This window comes from Ptychodera flava, chromosome 11 (assembly GCF_041260155.1).
Source record: "Ptychodera flava strain L36383 chromosome 11, AS_Pfla_20210202, whole genome shotgun sequence".
NCBI classification, from domain to species: Eukaryota; Metazoa; Hemichordata; class Enteropneusta; family Ptychoderidae; genus Ptychodera; species Ptychodera flava.
The window spans coordinates 15,468,556-15,488,069 of NC_091938.1; the positions used below are offsets into that span (position 1 = coordinate 15,468,556).

At 37.0% G+C, this 19,514-nt stretch overlaps 2 protein-coding genes across 4 annotated transcripts in view; one reads left to right on the forward strand and one right to left on the reverse strand.

The window, feature by feature from the left end:
• Positions 1 to 19,514, reverse strand: part of LOC139143620 (vacuolar protein sorting-associated protein 8 homolog) — a 60,042-nt gene that overhangs the window by 15,486 nt on the left and 25,042 nt on the right. For both annotated transcript variants that reach the window (XM_070714110.1, XM_070714109.1), the window contains 3 exons: positions 16,356 to 16,448; positions 15,489 to 15,628; positions 710 to 794 (listed from right to left, as the gene is read on the reverse strand). In XM_070714110.1, the coding sequence (XP_070570211.1) occupies positions 710 to 794; positions 15,489 to 15,628; positions 16,356 to 16,448 (318 nt within the window). The remainder of the gene's footprint in view (positions 1 to 709; positions 795 to 15,488; positions 15,629 to 16,355; positions 16,449 to 19,514) is intronic.
• On the forward strand, positions 3,817 to 15,003 carry LOC139143622 (uncharacterized). Of its 2 annotated transcripts, XR_011554644.1 has the most exons (3): positions 3,817 to 3,996; positions 9,771 to 13,854; positions 13,926 to 15,003. XR_011554644.1 is itself a non-coding variant. In XM_070714111.1 (2 exons), exon 2 carries the CDS (start codon positions 9,805 to 9,807, stop codon positions 13,018 to 13,020), a length of 3,216 nt encoding a protein of 1,071 aa, XP_070570212.1. In that variant the 5' UTR covers positions 3,817 to 3,996; positions 9,771 to 9,804; the 3' UTR covers positions 13,021 to 14,983. The 2 variants fall into 2 exon arrangements, 1 of the variants encoding a protein (XP_070570212.1); XM_070714111.1 differs by having other exon boundaries at positions 9,771 to 14,983.

A 19,514-nucleotide genomic window follows, 5' to 3' on the forward strand; every position in this document is an offset into this window, starting at 1 on the left:
TACTTGTAGAAAATAAATCATGGGAAAATACATCATTGGGGTTACATCTGATGGAGCCCTAAGATTTAATACAAATCTCCAGGGTGAAAGTTTAAAACTTTTGGTTACAGTTTGCTTCAATAACCAGTGATTAAATAAATCTTTCACCCAGCAAATTTTGGCACTACAGGAGCAAATGATTTTAAAATTCACTGATATTAAAATTCAAAATGTGTACCGCTTTCATAAAAATAACTGTTTCTATGGTAATTGATATTCCTGTTCTCAGAAAGTAGCTTCGAAAGAATTAGCTTCTGGAGAAACGTCCTTTCAACAGTTCAGTTCAGCTATGTCTCATGGTCGATTTAAGAGCTATAAGGAAGTTAATTACGCCTGTGTACAAGAACCACTTAGGAATAATGAGCTACAGTACAATGCAAAGCTTGTTTTCCACACTATATATTTTTTCACCTATTGCTTTCACCATGTACCCCTTGACCTCTGTAAAATAAAGTGGAAAATAGTTGCACGAAAATTGAAGACTGAGTATGAAATCACGTTTTATGTTATAGTTTGATAATGATTAAAGAAGTTCGTCCAGTATTTTACAACAGACTAGGAATATTGTAGTTAAGTTATGATGTCTATTAAAACAGCTGGACAATAGCTATTCTCCTTTCATACATGTATACTTGAGTTCACTCTGAACTTCTCTAAACTTTGTTCCTACCTGTCTGGCAGAATCTTTTAAATAGCAGTCTAGGATCTTGTAATACTGTCTCCTCTTGTCGTACAGCAGTTCACATACACGATAGCTGAAATAGAATGAGAAAAGATCAACTGTTGAAGATGTTGGAAAAATAGTAGACGTAATAAAATTGGGTATTACATGTACAGTATGTACATCTTACAGTGTGCCTTTTGAGCCAATTTGACAAACTACAGATGTAAAGCCCGAATAGCTGCAAATGTGTAACAAACCTGTCTAAAAATATCCTGTTTTTTTTCAAGAGTTTTCTTGAATAGGACCCATTTAAGACTGAAAAAGTGTATAAGACTGTCATAAGTGTTGAAGATGGCATGTAAATTGAAAGGTTTTAACATCATTTTAGATTTCCCGCCATTTTCAGACTAATCACGTGAAAGAGAAAATAAAGATGACAGCAACAAAATGTTGGCCATTTTGTTGCTACCAAATAGTAATTAAAGAAATACAATCATGAAGACAGTCATGCCCCTAAACGGGTGCACAGCATTAAATGGATAGAAATATGGTGGCAACTTTGAGTCACTGAAAAAATCTTATAGTAAAGGACTGACACGTGTGTATCAGAAAGCTGCTGGATAATGCTTTAAAGGCCTGTGTCAGGTGTCAGATTGTCTTGCCTGGAAATTTACTTACTAGATTACAATTTCAATGGAAAACAAAAGGCTATGACACCTTCATAATCCTCTTATAGACTAGAACAAACTTGATCCGGGGGATTGAGTTCCCTGCCTTTAAGCAGCCCGCTGCACAAGCTATTATTGACAGTAATAATGATGATACAAAACTCATTTATTCATGCCACAGGTTCACTTTCCAATCGTGAAAACAAGCATTTTCACTAATCAATTTTGTCTGAATACCCGATGCATGATGATGATACATCATACATCATGCCTTCGTACAAAAGATGAAGCTGTAACAAAAGACCAAATATATGAGGAAATAAATCACAAAACTAACTTGACTTCCTTAATACTTTAGATTATTTTGGTTAAATGAGGAACAATATTTTGCCCTTTATCTGAAGCAAGTATTCAAGTACAGTCTGATTTAAGATTATACCAAAAGACATTTGATGTAAAAATCACAGACTGACTCATGTGTCTTAAAAAAATAAAACCTTTTTGCCAACGCAAGGGTTGAATGTGAGGAAAATATTCACTTCTCTTTGAAACAAATTATTTACATTTCATGACTTATCTGATTTGAGGAATTCATCACGTTTGATTAGGCAAATAGGTTAAGTCAGTTGGGAAGCTTTATTTTTTATTTTGAAAGGAGTGAGAAACATCTCAAAAAAGGAAAAATTTGACAAAATCATGCTTGACTTTTAAAAGTACTGAAAAAAGTTTAAAGTCAGAGGGTATTTTGGTCCAGTCATCTGAAACGCACTCCTCTTTTTTCGTTGGATTAATATAAATGTGACTGCTTGAAAGAAAGAAGTTAAAAACAGCATCAGAAACATTTAGTCGGTCAAGCCTTCAAGGGCAGGAAATGTTAGAATTGTGAACAATCACCTGTATCTTTTCACAGCACTTGTAAACTGCCACTAATGCATGTATGCCCTGAGGCTCTGTCCAACCCTTTCTCTAGAAAGTGGGAAAATTTATGACATCATCCGGTCTGATCCATTTTTTCCACAGTCACTTCTGCATTTAAAGTGGGTAAACCCCTCTGCCTCACCTACTTAAGAACTTCATTCCCAATTGAGCAGAAAATTATTTTCTACAATACGTTTTATGGTGTGCGTGTGTGAGAGTGCCCAGGTCTCTGACCTCTGACCTGTACAATGCTTATTTAGTGGAGCATAGAATTTCAGAACCGCTTTTAACTTTTCTTCAAAATACACCTGCTAGAGTCAACACCTAACTATCATATACACTTCCTAAAATGATTTTAACAATCATACTCCTGTAAAGTTACAAAAGATTTCACATGTAGTGCATGCTGTTGACATTTGTCCTGGTATAAAATATCAAGGGGAGTATGGTAGTATACATAGTGTATTTCAATACGGCCAAAAAAACTCAGATTTTGTGACTAGAAAACTTAATTTCCTACCACTTAAGGCCTTTAGAACCACCATACTATACTGTCTGGTAGCCGGATCTCCAGAATGAGAAACACATACCATATTTTAATATCCACATAAACACCAATGCTCGACCAATTACCCACCCAAGCTTTCCCTAAAACTTTTCAAATTGCAGTGACGTTTGGGTAAGCACCAATCCTAACTTTTAAGGTTTTCAGGGTGAATGGAAAATAAAAAATTTCAAAATCATTGTAACGGTATATTTTTTGTCGTGCCAGTAATTCTCTTTTCACATTTGGTGGCCCTTGAAAGATCTGTTTGCTGTGTTTGACATCAGACAAAGTTTATGACAAATTTTGAATGTAGCGTATGTCACATTTTCCAGCCTTCTTTTCGATGAAAATGAAACTGATCATATTTGGTAGGGTCCAGGTAAGCACCCATCCCCAATTTCTGATGGAAATTAAATGCCCCAGACCCTGGTCTATTACACAGATAAATACGGTTAACGTAGAGGTGTACATTACCCTGACATTGGTATAGATTAAATAGTTCATGATCAAATTCAGTAATTGCTCTTTTTTAAAGCTCTTTGCATACGTCGACTTTTTATTTCCTTTCTGCCTAAATCATTTAAGAATGGACCATCATTCATGAAAATTTTAAATGAAATTTTATGAACTTTAGCTACGTCCCTCATGAAACTCTCACATAATGAAGTGATGGATTATTTCTCGAGAGAAGAATGCCCTATTTAAGAACTGACAGTACTACGCTAGCTTCATGCAAACTTCCTATTTTGACTATTGACAATAGCATAAAAAAATTATTGACTTTTCCCACTCAAATGTTGTGTAACAAAGACAAAGGAAGTAAAGTTTCAAGTAAGTGATCATCTAATCGGGAACTATGCTTTGACAGGCTGTCCAATCAAAGGGCAGTGACCTCATTGCAAAGGTAACATTACACTGCTGCCATTGGTGAAAAGAATACCATTGCATTTGCATGTATTTGCATATCAATAGCACTTCCCACAAAAGGACACAACAAAAGGAAGTAATGCTGCACTGTGTGCTTCAGGAAAGAACTTTCTCCTTGAGCAAAATCAACGATGCTCCGCACAGTTCCTGACCAGGCTGAAATTTGAGTTGGTCTTTGCAAACGGTGAAGTAGATCGCACAGTGTGAAATCAAAGGAAGACAGCTAACTTTTGGTGAGCAGAACTTTTACTTTCATGATTTACATGCAATGGTCTAGATTAAATATTTGGCTGTTGGTTCCTCTTTTTGGTAATGCTTGCAAGATCATTGAAAACATGCTGATGATCAAACAAATGAGATATTCAAAGATATATCCTGCAGCTCATTCTTGAGTGAAATATTTATACATTCTTGAAAGTTAAAATGTTGCCTTATTTAAAATGTACACTTCATAAGTAAAAGTCAACAAGCCACTTCAAAAATGACTGAGGGTAGAAGAGTGGGGGTTACAGTAGTAATTCTTTATGTGTCTTTGATCGGCAAAAGTTTTTATTGAAGTTGAAATTCTCTAGTTTGGATTGGTTGATTTTCCGTTAGGGATGTCTGTAGGAATGCTAGACAAGATTCACTTCACATTATACAGATACAATCTAAGTACGCACAATGCATTTCACATGCCAACGTTTTTTGAAAGGAAAAATTTAATGTTCATATTATGAGCAAGTTAGGTCGTTTTAACTATTTCAGCTATTTCATCTATACTCCTCAAATTTGATCACACTTGAGACAATTCCTACTTTCCCATTGACAACTGTAATACCTGAACCAGTGAGTAGTGGTACAATGCAAAACCCTTTCACCAGTAAATTTTGCTGCAATTCAGCACAACAGTAAAACTTCTATAAAGTAAGCACAGTGAACAGATAAAAGGGAAAAATTGACTGAAAAGACCTCAGTAGGCATGACAAAACTTTAAAAGATTTGAGACTTTAGAAAACTATGAAATGTTACAGATTTTCACTTTCTTTCATGAGCAGATGACCAGATCAATGATTTTATTTGGTTTCTTGCACATTTCAGACTGGCTTTGGCTACCATAGTTACAGGCTTTGCTGTCACATAACCTAAAACTTTATTTCATCAGATAGCTGGGCATGTTCAGCAATAAATATCTACCGGCATGTTTAGCCAATTACAATGAAAATGGTCAGATTGAATCCAATGGCTGAGTAAAAGGGATGCACACAGAAAAGTTTAAATTTTTTCAGCGCATAAAAATATCAAAGGAAGCTACTCATTTCACTTTTTTCCCTCTTTTCATGAATATAAGAGAAAATTCCAGACCAAAATATACTAAATCTGATTCATATCACCAAAGACAACAAAGTAAATTGAGATTTCGGCTGTACCACACAATGTGATGTTAAAATTTTGTTATGCACATGAAACTGAGCTACAAAATTTCTTTGAAAGTAATCTTTTGTGTATCTCATGATCAAATTGATGTAGATAATAACAAGTAGCCAGCCAAAAAAAACCTTGTAATCTAAGCCTGCAAGTATTAACAATGCTTAAAACCAATTTAAAACACAAAGACTACATGTACGTCTGTATATTTTCGGTGCCTGCCTACTCATAAAACTTTTCAACAATGATTGAATCAAAGACAGTCTTCTGCACAAAAGACTAGCAACATCAAAGTTCTATGTTTTCCAAATGCAGACTAACAACATTCATAAATATTCCTTGAAAGGAAAAAATTTCTAGCTTTTTATGATCTTTCCATAATTTTTACCTTCTCGTGTCTATTTATAGACAGAGAAGGTATTAGAGTTGAAAACCAATATGCTGCTGTCAAGAACTTCCGTCTGTCAAGACTTCCGTCTGTCAAGATCCGTTGACGTCATGCCATTGTGATGGGTCATATCATAAACTGGTGGGGGTGTTCATGGCTCAGGTTGAGGTGTGGGAGAACGATTTTGAGCTATGACAAAAATCAAAAGGGACTTAGCGGCATAGCCACAGTGTTAAGCCTTTCTCCAAGGTTTCTTAGTTGACTACAATCTATTACAGACTACTGAGCTGACGTTAGGGGTACTCACTTTGTGTTTGCTCACTCTGTGAGCGCTAGTGTTTGGTACTGAGTTGCGTGGATATCCCCTCATGGCCTCACGTGATCTGGGCCTGTTGCATAATCTGCAGAGATGATCATATGCCTCCGAGTCTGAAAACTGTCATTGTGTAAGCCTGTCGGCATTTTCCTTTTCATTTTTTCTCATTTAATTTTGCAAAATATCGGCGAGTACCTCAATATTTCAAGATAACCCTTTCTTCCCAATCGTTTCCTGGAGTTTCAGAGTCATATGAACGAAAATGAGTGAAAGTTTTAGACAGGAAAATCGGACGTCGGCCATGTTCAATGTTTACAGTACAATCAGAAGTTTACGTGGAGGAATTAACCAACAAACACAGGAGTTTTCATGATGCCCGCCCTCTAGAGGCAGACCCTCCTATATGAAGTACTACATTTGATGCTTGTGGAAAGCTTGACCACACAATGGAGCATTTAAACTTTTAGAAAGAACTGAATAAGAAGGTATTCAGAAAATGTCAAATACTGAGGAAAAATGCGCAAATATTCAAAATAAACAGGTTAACTGATTGGTCAGCTATAAAAAACAATGAAAATGTTTATGATCAAAAGTTTTTGAGATGCGCACATTTTAACAAATACAGAAATTATTAACATTATAAATATAAGACCAAACTATTTTTTCAGGGATGGGACAGGTTGGAAATGAGGGGTGAGAGACAAAGGCACTCCTATTGCTGCATGTGGATGCAGCCACACCATTTCATTTACAGCATACTTATTCACTGTGTTGTGTTCAAGTTCCATATTGTACTGACTGTCATACAAGGATAACATAAGCAAATCAAATCAAAGTAGAAAAGGATCAATGCTGTTGTGTGGATTTTGCTGAACATGGCTGATATTTCGCCCTATATATTTGGTATCCAGCAAAGGCATATTTTGATGTAAAGTCAAAATTAACACTACATTGCTGACAATATATTTTACCGTTTCTGCATGAATTTTTCTTTTTTAAATTATACCGTACTCGTCCGAGTATAAGCCCCTGCTCGTGTATAAGCCCCCTACTGATTTTAGAGGATTTTAGAAAATGCATTACATCCGTGTATAAGCCCCTACCCTAGTGTAACTCAAATACAGAAAGGTTAGGAGAGTATATTTGGTCATTTAACTTGGTAAAATTATTTTTAGATAATAAAGAAACCATTAAAAGATGTTAAAACAATGGGAAACTGGAGTTCCCTTGACAATATCGTAAGGAAAATGACACGTTTTCCCAGTACTATCTTGATTCTTTGACCCTACTCACCCCGTCGCCTAAATAGAATAGTCTCACTCACGTCCGCCATTGTTTATTTTCATTCACGGCCACGATGTTTTCATGCTTGAAACATGCAGCTTCTTTTGTTTGAAGCAATTATCCTTTCATTTGTGAAGACTTTTCCTGGTGACTATTACAATTTTCACTGCCATGTTGTTGTTTTCACAAGATGTAGACAGTTTGATATTGGAATATTGAGTTGCCTTTCCGTGTGGGCAATGCATGCCTCTTCACAATCACATTACTGTTGATCAGCAGCATACATGACGTCTTTGTTTCAAGTTTGGGTTTTTTTTCGACGCTGAAATTTCACCAAAATGTTACTTCTGTATTCAGAGATTGTACAATCAATTTCTTTGGATGTGTAAGTCGATTTTGAAAGCGATAGAAAGATCGAGTGGTGTTGAAAAAAATCGTGCATAAAATTAGCATAAATTAAGCGTCCATGCCAGATAACATGGGGTTGCTCGAGTATAAGCCCCTCCCCTAGTTTTACCGCTGTTTAGTGTTGCCGAACCGGGGGCTTATACTCGGACTAGTACGGTAGTATATTAGTACTTCAAACAGATTAACAGTTATCGTGATGTCAACCCATAATTTTACATCACAAAGACTGTAATTCTGCCAATTTTTTTTGTTTTTCAGTCATTTTATAAATTTTGCACTGCACAAGATGATTGAACAAATTGCAATGTTTGAATTTGTAAACTCAAAGAATAAAAATCCTTTGGTCACAAATTAAATTATTTTTTGAAAAGAAATTTACTCTTAAACACTTTTAGCATATATTCTTTACACGGTCATGTATTTCAAGGAAAATATGCCTATTAAAAACAGTAATTTCTTCACTTTCAATTTTTTTTCAATACTATGACAATTATCAGCCATGAGGTTATACAAACACAAGACCAGATAGGCGTTTTCATCATTTCCACAGGACTCTTTGGAAAATCCATTAAAAACAGTTAAAAGTGACTGGAAATGATCACTTGGTATACATTTAATTTACAGATGCCAGGTTGTGTATTTCACATGCACTCAGGTCAGTATGGAAGTGCGTCATTACTATTTTGGACTGTTAATTCTTATTTCTGAATTGTTTAACTTTTTCCACATTGAACTCTTTAGGCAGTTTATACTGTAGCTTAGAATTTTTTTGATTGATGTATTTAATCATCTTTTGGGTTCTTTGGGTCCATATCCCACCTCATGCCCCTACATCATCAACTATTTACCAACAACTCCATGCCAACAACCAATTACCTGACCTGGCCACACATTAGAGAAGGTACAGCGTCATTGACGGTATTTTTTATTCATCTAACATTTTTCTAATTCTTTTCCCTATATGTGAAGTACAAGTTATAAGCCTTGGAAATACAAAATACTGTGTAAAATAAGCGATGTTATTATTGACAAATTAGTTCTAATGCTCACTAAATTCATTTGTCAACAATCACATTGGAAATTACATACAGACTGAGAAGACAGTTACAACACTGTGCATTTCAGAATGATTTTCGGAGTAGAACAAGCAACTGTATTTCACAAAAAGAACACTTAAAAACTCTTTAAAAACATCAAACGTTACATATAACGGTGATTTAAATGTCACCCACAATAGCACTCGTCTAAAATATGCCGGACATTTCATTCGGAGTTCTTGAAGTCAATTTCTGCTCAGTGTAAAACCGTCACTATAAAAGCCTGTCATGATCGTATCCTGGCACATGAACTGATGACAATGTACTGTGAAGGGCTTTGTCCTCATATATCAGGTATAAAACACAAAGCTCTAAAAGCTAATGATTCATGCAAAAAGCTTGCTGCTATTGTTGTTTGCTCACGATTTTCTCATTTGCCGGTCTGATAAGTGACCATACACACTAAGTAGGGGGGAGTTGAGTTCTTTGTGCTCTCCAATTCAACCACACTGCGGTATGGTAGTCATGCAGATGGCATTAAACAATGAACAATAACCGCGACCTGAATAAATCAGGGCACCTTCTACAGACTAGGAAGTTCACAACTTTTGATGATCAAAACAATCTGTGAAAAATAATGACTTATAAAAGTCAGACCTGTAGTTCGACGGCTACTTAAAAAATTTGATAGCTGTGTTTTACTCATGTAACATTTAATTGATATAAATATAAAGTTGTTTGTCAATTTTGAGATTTCAATACCACATATCAATGACGGCAAATAATATCTTCTATTTTGCTTCCTTGCGGCTAGGGAAAGTGCTGGCTTTGCCTCAAGCTACTTGCAAAACTACTTGCCAAACATAAAACAAAAAATGACAAAATATGTACTGCCAATGATCCACTTTGATCGACAACAACCCTTTTGAACTTTATGAACCATTGACTTGTGTATTTATAGTTGAAAAACAAGATAAATATTACTTAATAAACTACCGGTATATTTTAACTTTAATTTGTTTGCCTTTCATTAGTGCTTACATTTGTATGCCTGGTACTGTGATAAGTTTTCTTGAAGTTTGTTTTCAGTGAACCTAACTGAGAATTTACGTCACTTTACATCAACATTCTAAATATCACGTTTCATGTTCCGCGTCTTTTTTTCAGAATTTTTCATTGTTGCCAAATAGGTCATCTCACAATGGCCAAGCAAAAAGTCAAGCACCTCTATCTGGGTTGGACATTGCTGATTGCAGCGAGTGTTACCATGGTGACAGCCTGTCCCGGTATGTGCACTTGTAATGCAGACACGGTCACATGCTCAAATAAGGATCTGACTTCAGTGCCGTCTGGAATACAGGATAATACCAGAACCCTGTATCTGACCTTTAACAACATCCAGATGGTACAGAATGGAAGCTTTCCAAGTTTGCCTGATCTGACCCACCTATTCATGTATAACAATGACATTGAGTCTATTGAAGTTGGCGCCTTTGATCAAATGCCTAACCTGCAATACCTGGGCCTTGAGCAAAATAAAATATCACTGATACCTAAAGGTTTGTTTGATTCCTTGTGGAACCTGGAAGCATTGTCGCTAGCTGGGAATGATATAAGTCATCTTGAGAATGGCACTTTTCAAAATCTGGTCAAGGTGCATACACTGGAGTTGAGGAGTAACAAACTGGCGACACTGACCCCTGACATGTTCCAAGGGCTCGACAATTTACAATTCCTGGAACTGAAAGGGAACCAAATCACTTATCTGCCACAGGGACTGTTTAAGCTATTTCCTCAACTCTCCAAAATAGACCTGTCTAAAAATCCAATACCTGCCATAGAGGAAAACGTCATATCCGGACTGCCTGGGCTCGGTGACCTGGTCCTGTCCGACATCCCAGCTTTTAGAACTGGCAGAATACCAACTGACTTGTTCACAGGTTTGTTCAACCTGACAAGATTGGATCTGAGTGCCAATCAGCTAACAAAACTACCTGACGGTTTAAAGCATCTTTCAAATCTGGAATTTCTAAATTTAGGCGATAACAACCTCACAAACATCCCTGACGATGCATTTGAACAGACAACAAACATAACTCATTTGTATTTGTACTATAACCATCTTAAAACCATACCGGCAAACGCTATATCCAAACTGACGAGTCTGCACACTCTAGATCTGGCTTACAGTTCAATCACTGAAATTCCAACTAATTCCTTTGTCAACTTTCCAAAGCTTGAAGTTCTCTGGATCTCACAGTGTAAGACTGCAGTAATCCATTCTGGTGCCTTTGATGGCCTCCTTGGTTTAAAGGGACTTGATCTGCGAGATAATATCCTGGCAACTTTACCCTGGGGAGTCTTCGACGATTTTCCCAATGATACAGACATCCACCTGGAAGACAATCCTTGGCAATGTGACTGTCGGCTTGACTGGCTGGCTGGAGAGACCAAAGTCAAGGACAACCCAAAATGTCAAACACCACCTTTGCTTCAAGCACAGACTATTAAATCTCTGAGTGCTGGTGACTTTCAATGCACCTTACCAGAAATAAGCCAAAACGTTACCAACTTGAGTGGTAATTCTGGAGACTCTGTTCATCTGCCGTGTAATGCCACTGGTTTCCCGACTCCCCAGTATACCTGGTATTTCCAAGATGGCAGTGTCATTGAACCTTCATCACAGTATCAAATACAGCCGGATGGATCTTTGTTGTTGGCAAATCCTACGGTCCAAGATACTGGATCTTACACGTGCAGGGTGTCAAACCCCGCCGGTAATGCAAGTACAACCATTTTCCTAGATATTGTACACTTGTCCATGATGACCACAACTTCTTTATCTGGTATGAAAGACACAGCGCCATCTTCCACAGCCAATGGGAAGTTCACAACATTTTCTGCAGCCAATATGAACGACACACTTCCACCAGTTGGCGCTGCAACCGAACCAGAAAATTCACCCTGGATGCTCATAGTGTTCATCACAGCGGCTGCTGTCATTGTCCTGTTTGTCATTTTCCTCCTCATGTACATAATGTGCAGGAGAAGAACGCGGCAAAAGTCAGGTGCTGAGCACAAAGATCAGGAGACGCCAGGCTTTGAGGCGATATCCACCTTGTCAAAGGTGAATGATAACACTACAGAAGAACACCTCAATAACTACACCGGCTCTGACAGCTTTGGCAGAGATCTGCCTCTTTTGCCGACTGAAAACGGCATCATTGCTCAAACATCCATCTCTGATGAGGTTGACAACGGATGCTTTCTTGATGACCACACCTACTCAGAGCTCAGAGGTAATCCCGAGAAAAATGATCATACGTATGACACATTGAAGAGCGATGGAAGAGGTTCAATTTATGAAGAACCTGTTAAAGTGGAAGGTGATACTGAGAACAGTGACAGCGCAAGGGGTGACAAACCCAGTGATACATGTATGCCAGGGGGGAAGAGTGAAGACACATTACAGAATGTAAGCAGTGACTATGTACCTATGAAACCTGTCGTTGATAACACTCCTACAGACAGAGACATGGACAAACATCAAGGTCAAATGAACATCCAGCACAGTAATGCTACACCGCTAAGTGAACATGGATTCCCTGATGCAACACAGAATAACAAAACAGCTGATCAGGTTATTCAAAGTTTGGATGATACAGCACCAAAACAGAACGTCGACAGCCATGCCATCATCACTGGTACAGAATCTACTCTTGACAACCATGGTGTCAATGGTACAGCAATGCTAAATGATGGGCTTACTGGACCTAGTGCCTTTGAGACAGGCTCTGGTGTCAGTGATTCTGTCAAACAGCATGATGGCAACAAAAGTGTACAGCAGGTACAAGGAGCTGTGGATGACAAACGATTCATTAAAAACCATGACAACCAGAAGACCAATCAGAATGGACACACTGCTATGGAAGGAACAGCAAATAAAGAAATAAGAGATGATCGTCTTAGCAAACTGAGAAACTCACTTTCATCTTTGTCACTAGATGACCTGCAGTTGAATTCTGAGAATGGGGAATACACGATCAAGGTGGGAAATGATTTGTACACACTTGTTCCCAGAGCAGCTAAGACCAACAAGGAGCTGGAGCAACAAGATGACCTCAAGAACCCTGACTCTACTGCAACAGACAAGCAAAACTTGACGCAAAAGCCATCATCCCGAGATGAAGAGTCTGGCAAAAGAACTAAGACAGCGCCCTCTACAGGCAACTTTGAGACGGTCGGAGCATCACAGCAGAAAGAACTCGGTGAAGATGTGGCACCACCTAAAGTCATGACGAACGACGATGGCAGCGTGTTCATGCAGATGGGGGATGGTGCCTTGTATGAAATGCTCCCAGTGTACACTGCTGGCGATGGAATCAAACAAGCAGCCATTGTAGTTCAAAACATTTAAACTAGTGGAATGAAGTCTTTAACCAAGGAATGATTCAATTTCTTTAAACAACGACTCTAATTAGGAATGATTCCATGTAGTGCCCATGGCCACAACAGCCATAAGAAAAGCATAATGCTACTCGAAGCATGGGGAGACAGCCTTTCCTGAACTTCTGCTCAGCACTTTTTATTTTTTGTCGCTACATGATGTTGATAAAGGTTCAATATACTAAGAACTTGTCAAGTTTTAAATTATTGCTTGTTTGCTCCGGTTTTCCATTGTAAAAACAATTTCAGTCTTTTATTCAAAGAAGAGAATCATAAAAAGCTAAATGAAATGCAGAAATTCAGAGTAAATGGGTGTAACTGATATTGTAATATTATTTTGGCTTTTTCTGCATTGAAAGTTGAATACCAAAGGCATAAACATTAATCCATGTGCATCAGTATATTTATTTGTTATAAACAGTGATAGTACATAATGAAAAGATTACATCATATTAAGTATTTGATTTAGATGTACCACTGACATAAAGCTACATAAACCATTTGTATAGCTTGTGTTATTTAGACAATTTTCTATTTTCAACAATGTACACAATAGCAGGAAAATGTGGTTATTACAAGTTTTGGCCTGACTGTATACTATGCAAGTTATATGCACACAAGTTTGCAAATTAAACATTTAATGTAAATAATTTGTTTAAACATATTCTATCGGATCAAAATCTTCACATCAAACACAACTATCAAATGAATGTTATATTATTTTTCATTTTAATATACAAATTGTATCATGCAAATATCCAGCAATGACTCATTATCATACATGAATATTCATAAATCACATATTGTGCAATTAACAATGTTTTGTTAGGACTATGGGCCACTATAATGCAACAATTAGAAGATAAGCATATATAGTGTAATATTGGAAAACCAAATACCCTCCTCTGCATATAAAAACAATAAAAATACACCCCTCCCCCTTGAACCTTGGGATACTTACTTTCAGATAACCAAAACACATTAAATTTCTCCTGCAAAATTTTATTTCAGAGACAAATGCAAGTCAGAGTTTTTTGTCAGCAAATACAAAATCATATGAAAAGAATACAATTTGTAAAACAATGTATATATACTAGAACTCAAAAGAACAGAGAAAATACAAAATTAATCAAGAATTTTTTGATATTTTGTTGAAAGACATTTCACAAAATGAGTTAGCAATAAAAAATAAAAGTAACAAACATATCTGTTAATTTTTGTTGATGTAAAGTATCAGGATATCATTAAAAGTACTGTAGTTTTTTATGTTACTCTGACTATCGGATATTATTGCACATATTCTGTCAATTTAGCAAAATTGGATGTCACATAATTTGAATAATCAATCTTTTTGTGAATATTTGATAATCAACTGTACATTTACATTTACCAATTGGCTGTTAGGTGAAAATATATTTTTCTGTCAATTTTATTATTTCTATCCAATTTTGAAAACCATTATAGTCAATATTCCAAAAGAACAGATCCCCATTATTAAAGTGACTTATGTTTTACAATTTGCTCTATTGAACTTTTAATATGATCTTTGATAGAAGAGAGTACTTGCTATACTTTGAATAACTTGTTTATGATCAGTTATTAATAATTGTCGATATATTTTTTAAAAGTTATAAATCAAAGTCCTTAGTAATGAAAATTTGTCTTTAATTCAATGTATTAAAATTTTAAAAACTTTAAACATGTTATTAAATATGAATCACTCTATAGGTCATAACATTTACATTTTCTTGAAAGGTTGAATCAATATTTGTCCATACTGGGTACTTTATTGCTTGTTTTAGTCCTCATTTTCTTTGTGATCTCTGATATATACAAGATACTTTACTGGTATAAGGACACTCCAATTTCATGTTTTTGTCGATGTTTTCAAACATGTAAAATTTGTACGGTTAAATATTAAAACTCAAGTTTTCAAAACGACTATAATTTTGTTGTTGTGTGCAAGTCACATACGTATCTCTCCATATTGGTTTGAATGTACAGCGATAGTCTTGTACACACAGTGTAAGATTTATTTTTCTGACACTTTGAACTGAAAAAAAGAATCCCTTGGAGTACTACAACTATTTCTGTATGTCAAATCCCTCCATTTTGTTTCACATTTATGATGCTTTCATGTTAAAAAGGTTGCTATGCTATTGCTGTAATGTCCACACATTGAGCTGTTCCTGGTACTTCACATCAACTTGCGATCTCAATTGCAACAAAATGGCTCTACTCAGAACCTACTTCATCTTTTTGCCTTACTCTCTGATACCCCAGATTCACATCAGCAACTGTAAATTTGACCTTTGACCCTGTTAATTTTAGCTTAATAGTTACAAAGCTGGATGGGACCAAGGTCAAACATTTAGGGTTGAGGGTCACAAGTGACGAAGACATTGCCAACAGCCAGGCAAATGAAAAAGAGATACTTACAATTTGGCACTTTCTGCAAGTTTCAACAGCTTGTGTTCATTGACTTGCTGTAGTCCGCCAGCATTGAGCAGTTCAAGCAGAGCCTGCTGCCTTTCTTCATGACGACTTTCATCATTTGGATTTGACAGAAACTCCAGGACCTGTCATCAAATGTCATAAAAAAACTTTTTGCTGTTACATGTGATATTATCGCAACTCTGTCTCCAAATAAGACACAAAGTCATTCCAGATATGTACAAAGTTAAAACGAATGCTCAACTATTTCTTAAGTCATCTTTAAATGCTGTTGTAAGGAGAGTCAGTCCAACTAATACAATTAATACACATTATCTTTAAAGTTAGCATGAAACTGCACAATTTGAATAAACACATCCAACCTTCTATAATGGCAAGATACCTATTTATAACCAAAAATAAATTATGTAGTTATTTCAAAAGTGTAGTTGTGTTACTTTGTCATGTTGTATTATGACATTCAAAAAGTTAAGCTTCAGAGATTTTGCTATAGAAAACAAACACTATGGATGGTGTTTGATAGCAGTGACTTAGAACTACTTGTGTGCATAGAGTTGATATATTAACTTGTTTGATGTCTCACTAACACTGTTACTCCTATTCTGCATGAGTAAGTCCACCTTTATGTAGAAACTGATAGGACTGTACCATTAAAAGGGGGTTACAGGGTTTAACACCTTCTCAAGTTAGTATTTGCAATTGAAAACCGATATCGGAATCATTATGGTACTGGATTGTACAGAATGCCTGTAAAGTCCCAACCCAGAGTCATTACTGTCTGATACCTACAGAACATTTCACACTCATACATGTATCTGTTATGGATGCTTAACAGAGTAACTTTCATTTTACCTGTTCAAACAGCAACCTGTTGACGATGATGCTGTTTTCATGTTTTGCCATCTGCCGAGCTAGGAATGTAAACAAGCATCCGATTTGAGTTGGCTGTGGATGAAAAACATTTTAACAATCAGTTTTGGATCAAAATGTCCAAAAGGCTGAGATAGCAGTGAGCTATTGATTGAGTGAATATGTGAGTTGATTGAAAAGGTTACATGACATGACTATGGTATATACATTCATATACCAAACCTGCATGGAATTCATTTTACTTTTGGTGGATGGAACAATGACAGATTTCAATGCAAAACCCTTTATACAAGGACAAATTAACAGGTTACCGTTTCTGTGTAAAATACATTGGGCCAAATATGGCTTATCTTTGAGTACTGTATGAACCAGTTTTCTGTCAAAGCAACACTTACACAAACCTCACATGATGCGAACAAAAAATGTAATGTTTTCTACACATTTACCTTTTTACACACAGGCACATATAAGATGCTATATCACTAGCTCATCATCACCTAGCATTGTGTAGCATGCACTGCATCAATTGGTTGATGCTTAAAGCCCCAGTATTTGTAACTTTTAACAATTTTTTTCATATTTTGATTAAAATGACATCCTCAGTATGTGAAAGTAGACCATAATTAATACTGAATCACATGGTTTGCATGCCCAGCCCGCCTCACGATTAACAGTACAAGGAGTGAAAAATGACTTCTTGTCCGGACCAGAAGTCAGCTTTGTTGACACACGAAACGAAACGTAATCACACCACCAGCATGCTCAACCACATCTACGCAAGTTCACTGTGGCGTCCGTAGAAACTATACGCTCTTCGAAAAGGTCTAGTCCATCGAAACAGGAGACTCAGTTAAAAACACGCGAAAGTTTGGTGAAATACCGGAAAGATGTAAATATGTAAGTGTTTACAGATTGTTCCGACTATAATGAGCCGTGCAAACAAACGTCTTGAACAGCCTAACTAACGACGGAGGCAGTCGATTGTAAGCTTCATGCAAGGCATTGCACGTTGTGACCGACGGTACGGAGTTCAAGTTTGCTGAATGAATTGAGAGAGAAAATTATACATGAATAAAAATTCAACACTTCACCATTGTAATCATTGAACTAGTCGTTTCTTCCATTATGGAGTATAATGAAAATTTCGTTGAAAACAAATGACGGGACTGATTCTGCTCCGTCTCCTCAAACGAAGTTTTGTGTACGGCCAGGCTACGCTGCAGGCAACACAGCCTATCAACTTCGCATATCGTTGCCGTAATTGAAAACGCTCAGAAAGGAAAAATTGTATCTTGAATGCAGTACAAAAGTCTTACTTATTAAATTTAAAAGTATTTCCAAATAATATCGAACGTAACGGGTATCTAATCCTCACAAGGACTACAGTAGTACAATTATCAGCTAGCTGCAATGCGATGGAGCTCCAGGCAATGTAGAAGTTCGAACACCAGAGAGATCGCGGCCTCACTGCAAAGTCGTCCCCTGCGCACCCGGCCCGATTCTGTTGTTTACATATTTTTGTAAAAAATTGATGATACATATATCTGACTTGCACAACTGTACAATTTGCTTAGAACTGTGATTTGGCTGTAGTCTACAGACGATCGGAGGGAGCCAAGGCAGGCCCAAAATTTGCATGGACAATGAATGCCCGGGACAATTATAGACGCAGCTCGAGAAAGTCATTCACATAAACCTAAATGAAGTGATCAATACAAAACTTTTAAACATCACTTGTTCTGAAAATTTATGATCAATGGTTCTGAGCTACGGATTTTACACTGCGGTGTTTGTTTTTTGTGTTTGGCCGGCCACTTGTCCTGTAAGGCTGTACTACATGGAGGTAGTAGACTGTACAAGTGCAGCGGGACCGGGCCGAGATTGGTGTGGGGCCTGCAGCAAGGTAAAGTTGACAGCGTCCATTGCAGAATGCCCGCGTGTTATCCTTTCGCGTTCGGGAGGAAATTTACTGCTGTATTCAGAATGCCTATTTACCAGTATAAAAGCTCAAAAACTGATGCATCAAGAGCCAAGAGTCTGTAAATTTCTTAGCAGTAGCTCCACTGTATTTTTCTAAATTTTCGCTGAGATACAGCCACGGCTAGCCGTGCGTATACTGGTCCCGATCGTTCTAACTCAGGCGTTCACAGCTGTTCAGGGAGCCATCATTATTTACGATCTGGGGGTCGGCGGAATTACATTAGAAACTCTGAAATTTTGAGTCACACCCCAGCCAACCATGACTTTGAGTAACCCCCTCTCTAACAGGAATTTTGTTTTACCTGAGCCCATGTAACAATATGTAGATATAAAAGCTCACCTAATAACCAGTCTCCGACCATAAAGTATTGTTACATTTGGATGGGTAGCATGTCATTATGGTATGGTTAAATGTCCAAATGGTTGTTGAACTCAAGTCAATTAAAATTATGCATGTCTATGATAATATAAAGGATGAATTCACAACAGTTCAGTTTTGCCCAAGATCCTGTGCACTTATAGTGATATCTGTCGAAAATATTTCTCCATGACCCAGCCCCTCCTTCCATCTCTGGTAGCGACTGCAGAAAACTACTGTGTGACATCATCATCACCACTGTCGATCCTCATCTTTACTGTCGCTGGTGCCATTGAGTACATGAACAATGATATCGTTCTCATTGTCACTATCTTCTCTTCATAATAAATATTGCTAGAAGTAGCAGCTACTTGTAGTTTTTTGCCTTGCTTCATCTAGTTGATATTTACTTGTTCTGCTAAAGTATTTATTTTCTCTTTATTTAATATGTATCAGAGTGAAATATCTATTGTCAACTAATCTTTATGTCATTGAGGACAGAGTAAGACAAAGGAAAAACATTTTGAGCACCCCCTCATAGCTTTCAAATTTTGAATGACCCCCGGCCCCAGGTCGTAAATAGTGACGGTTCCCTTACTTGCTGCCAAAGGCCATCGCGTTCACTGCATTCGACAGCCTACCATACATTGCCAAACTATGTTGCTTCGATTTCGCAATCACCTTGCCGCTAAAGCAACAATCAGCTGAAATTTATTACTTCAAGTTACTCAATTTTGATAGCTATTTGCCTACAGAAGTGAGCCAAGTGTATATAGTGTCGTCTTGATTTTACATCGGTACCC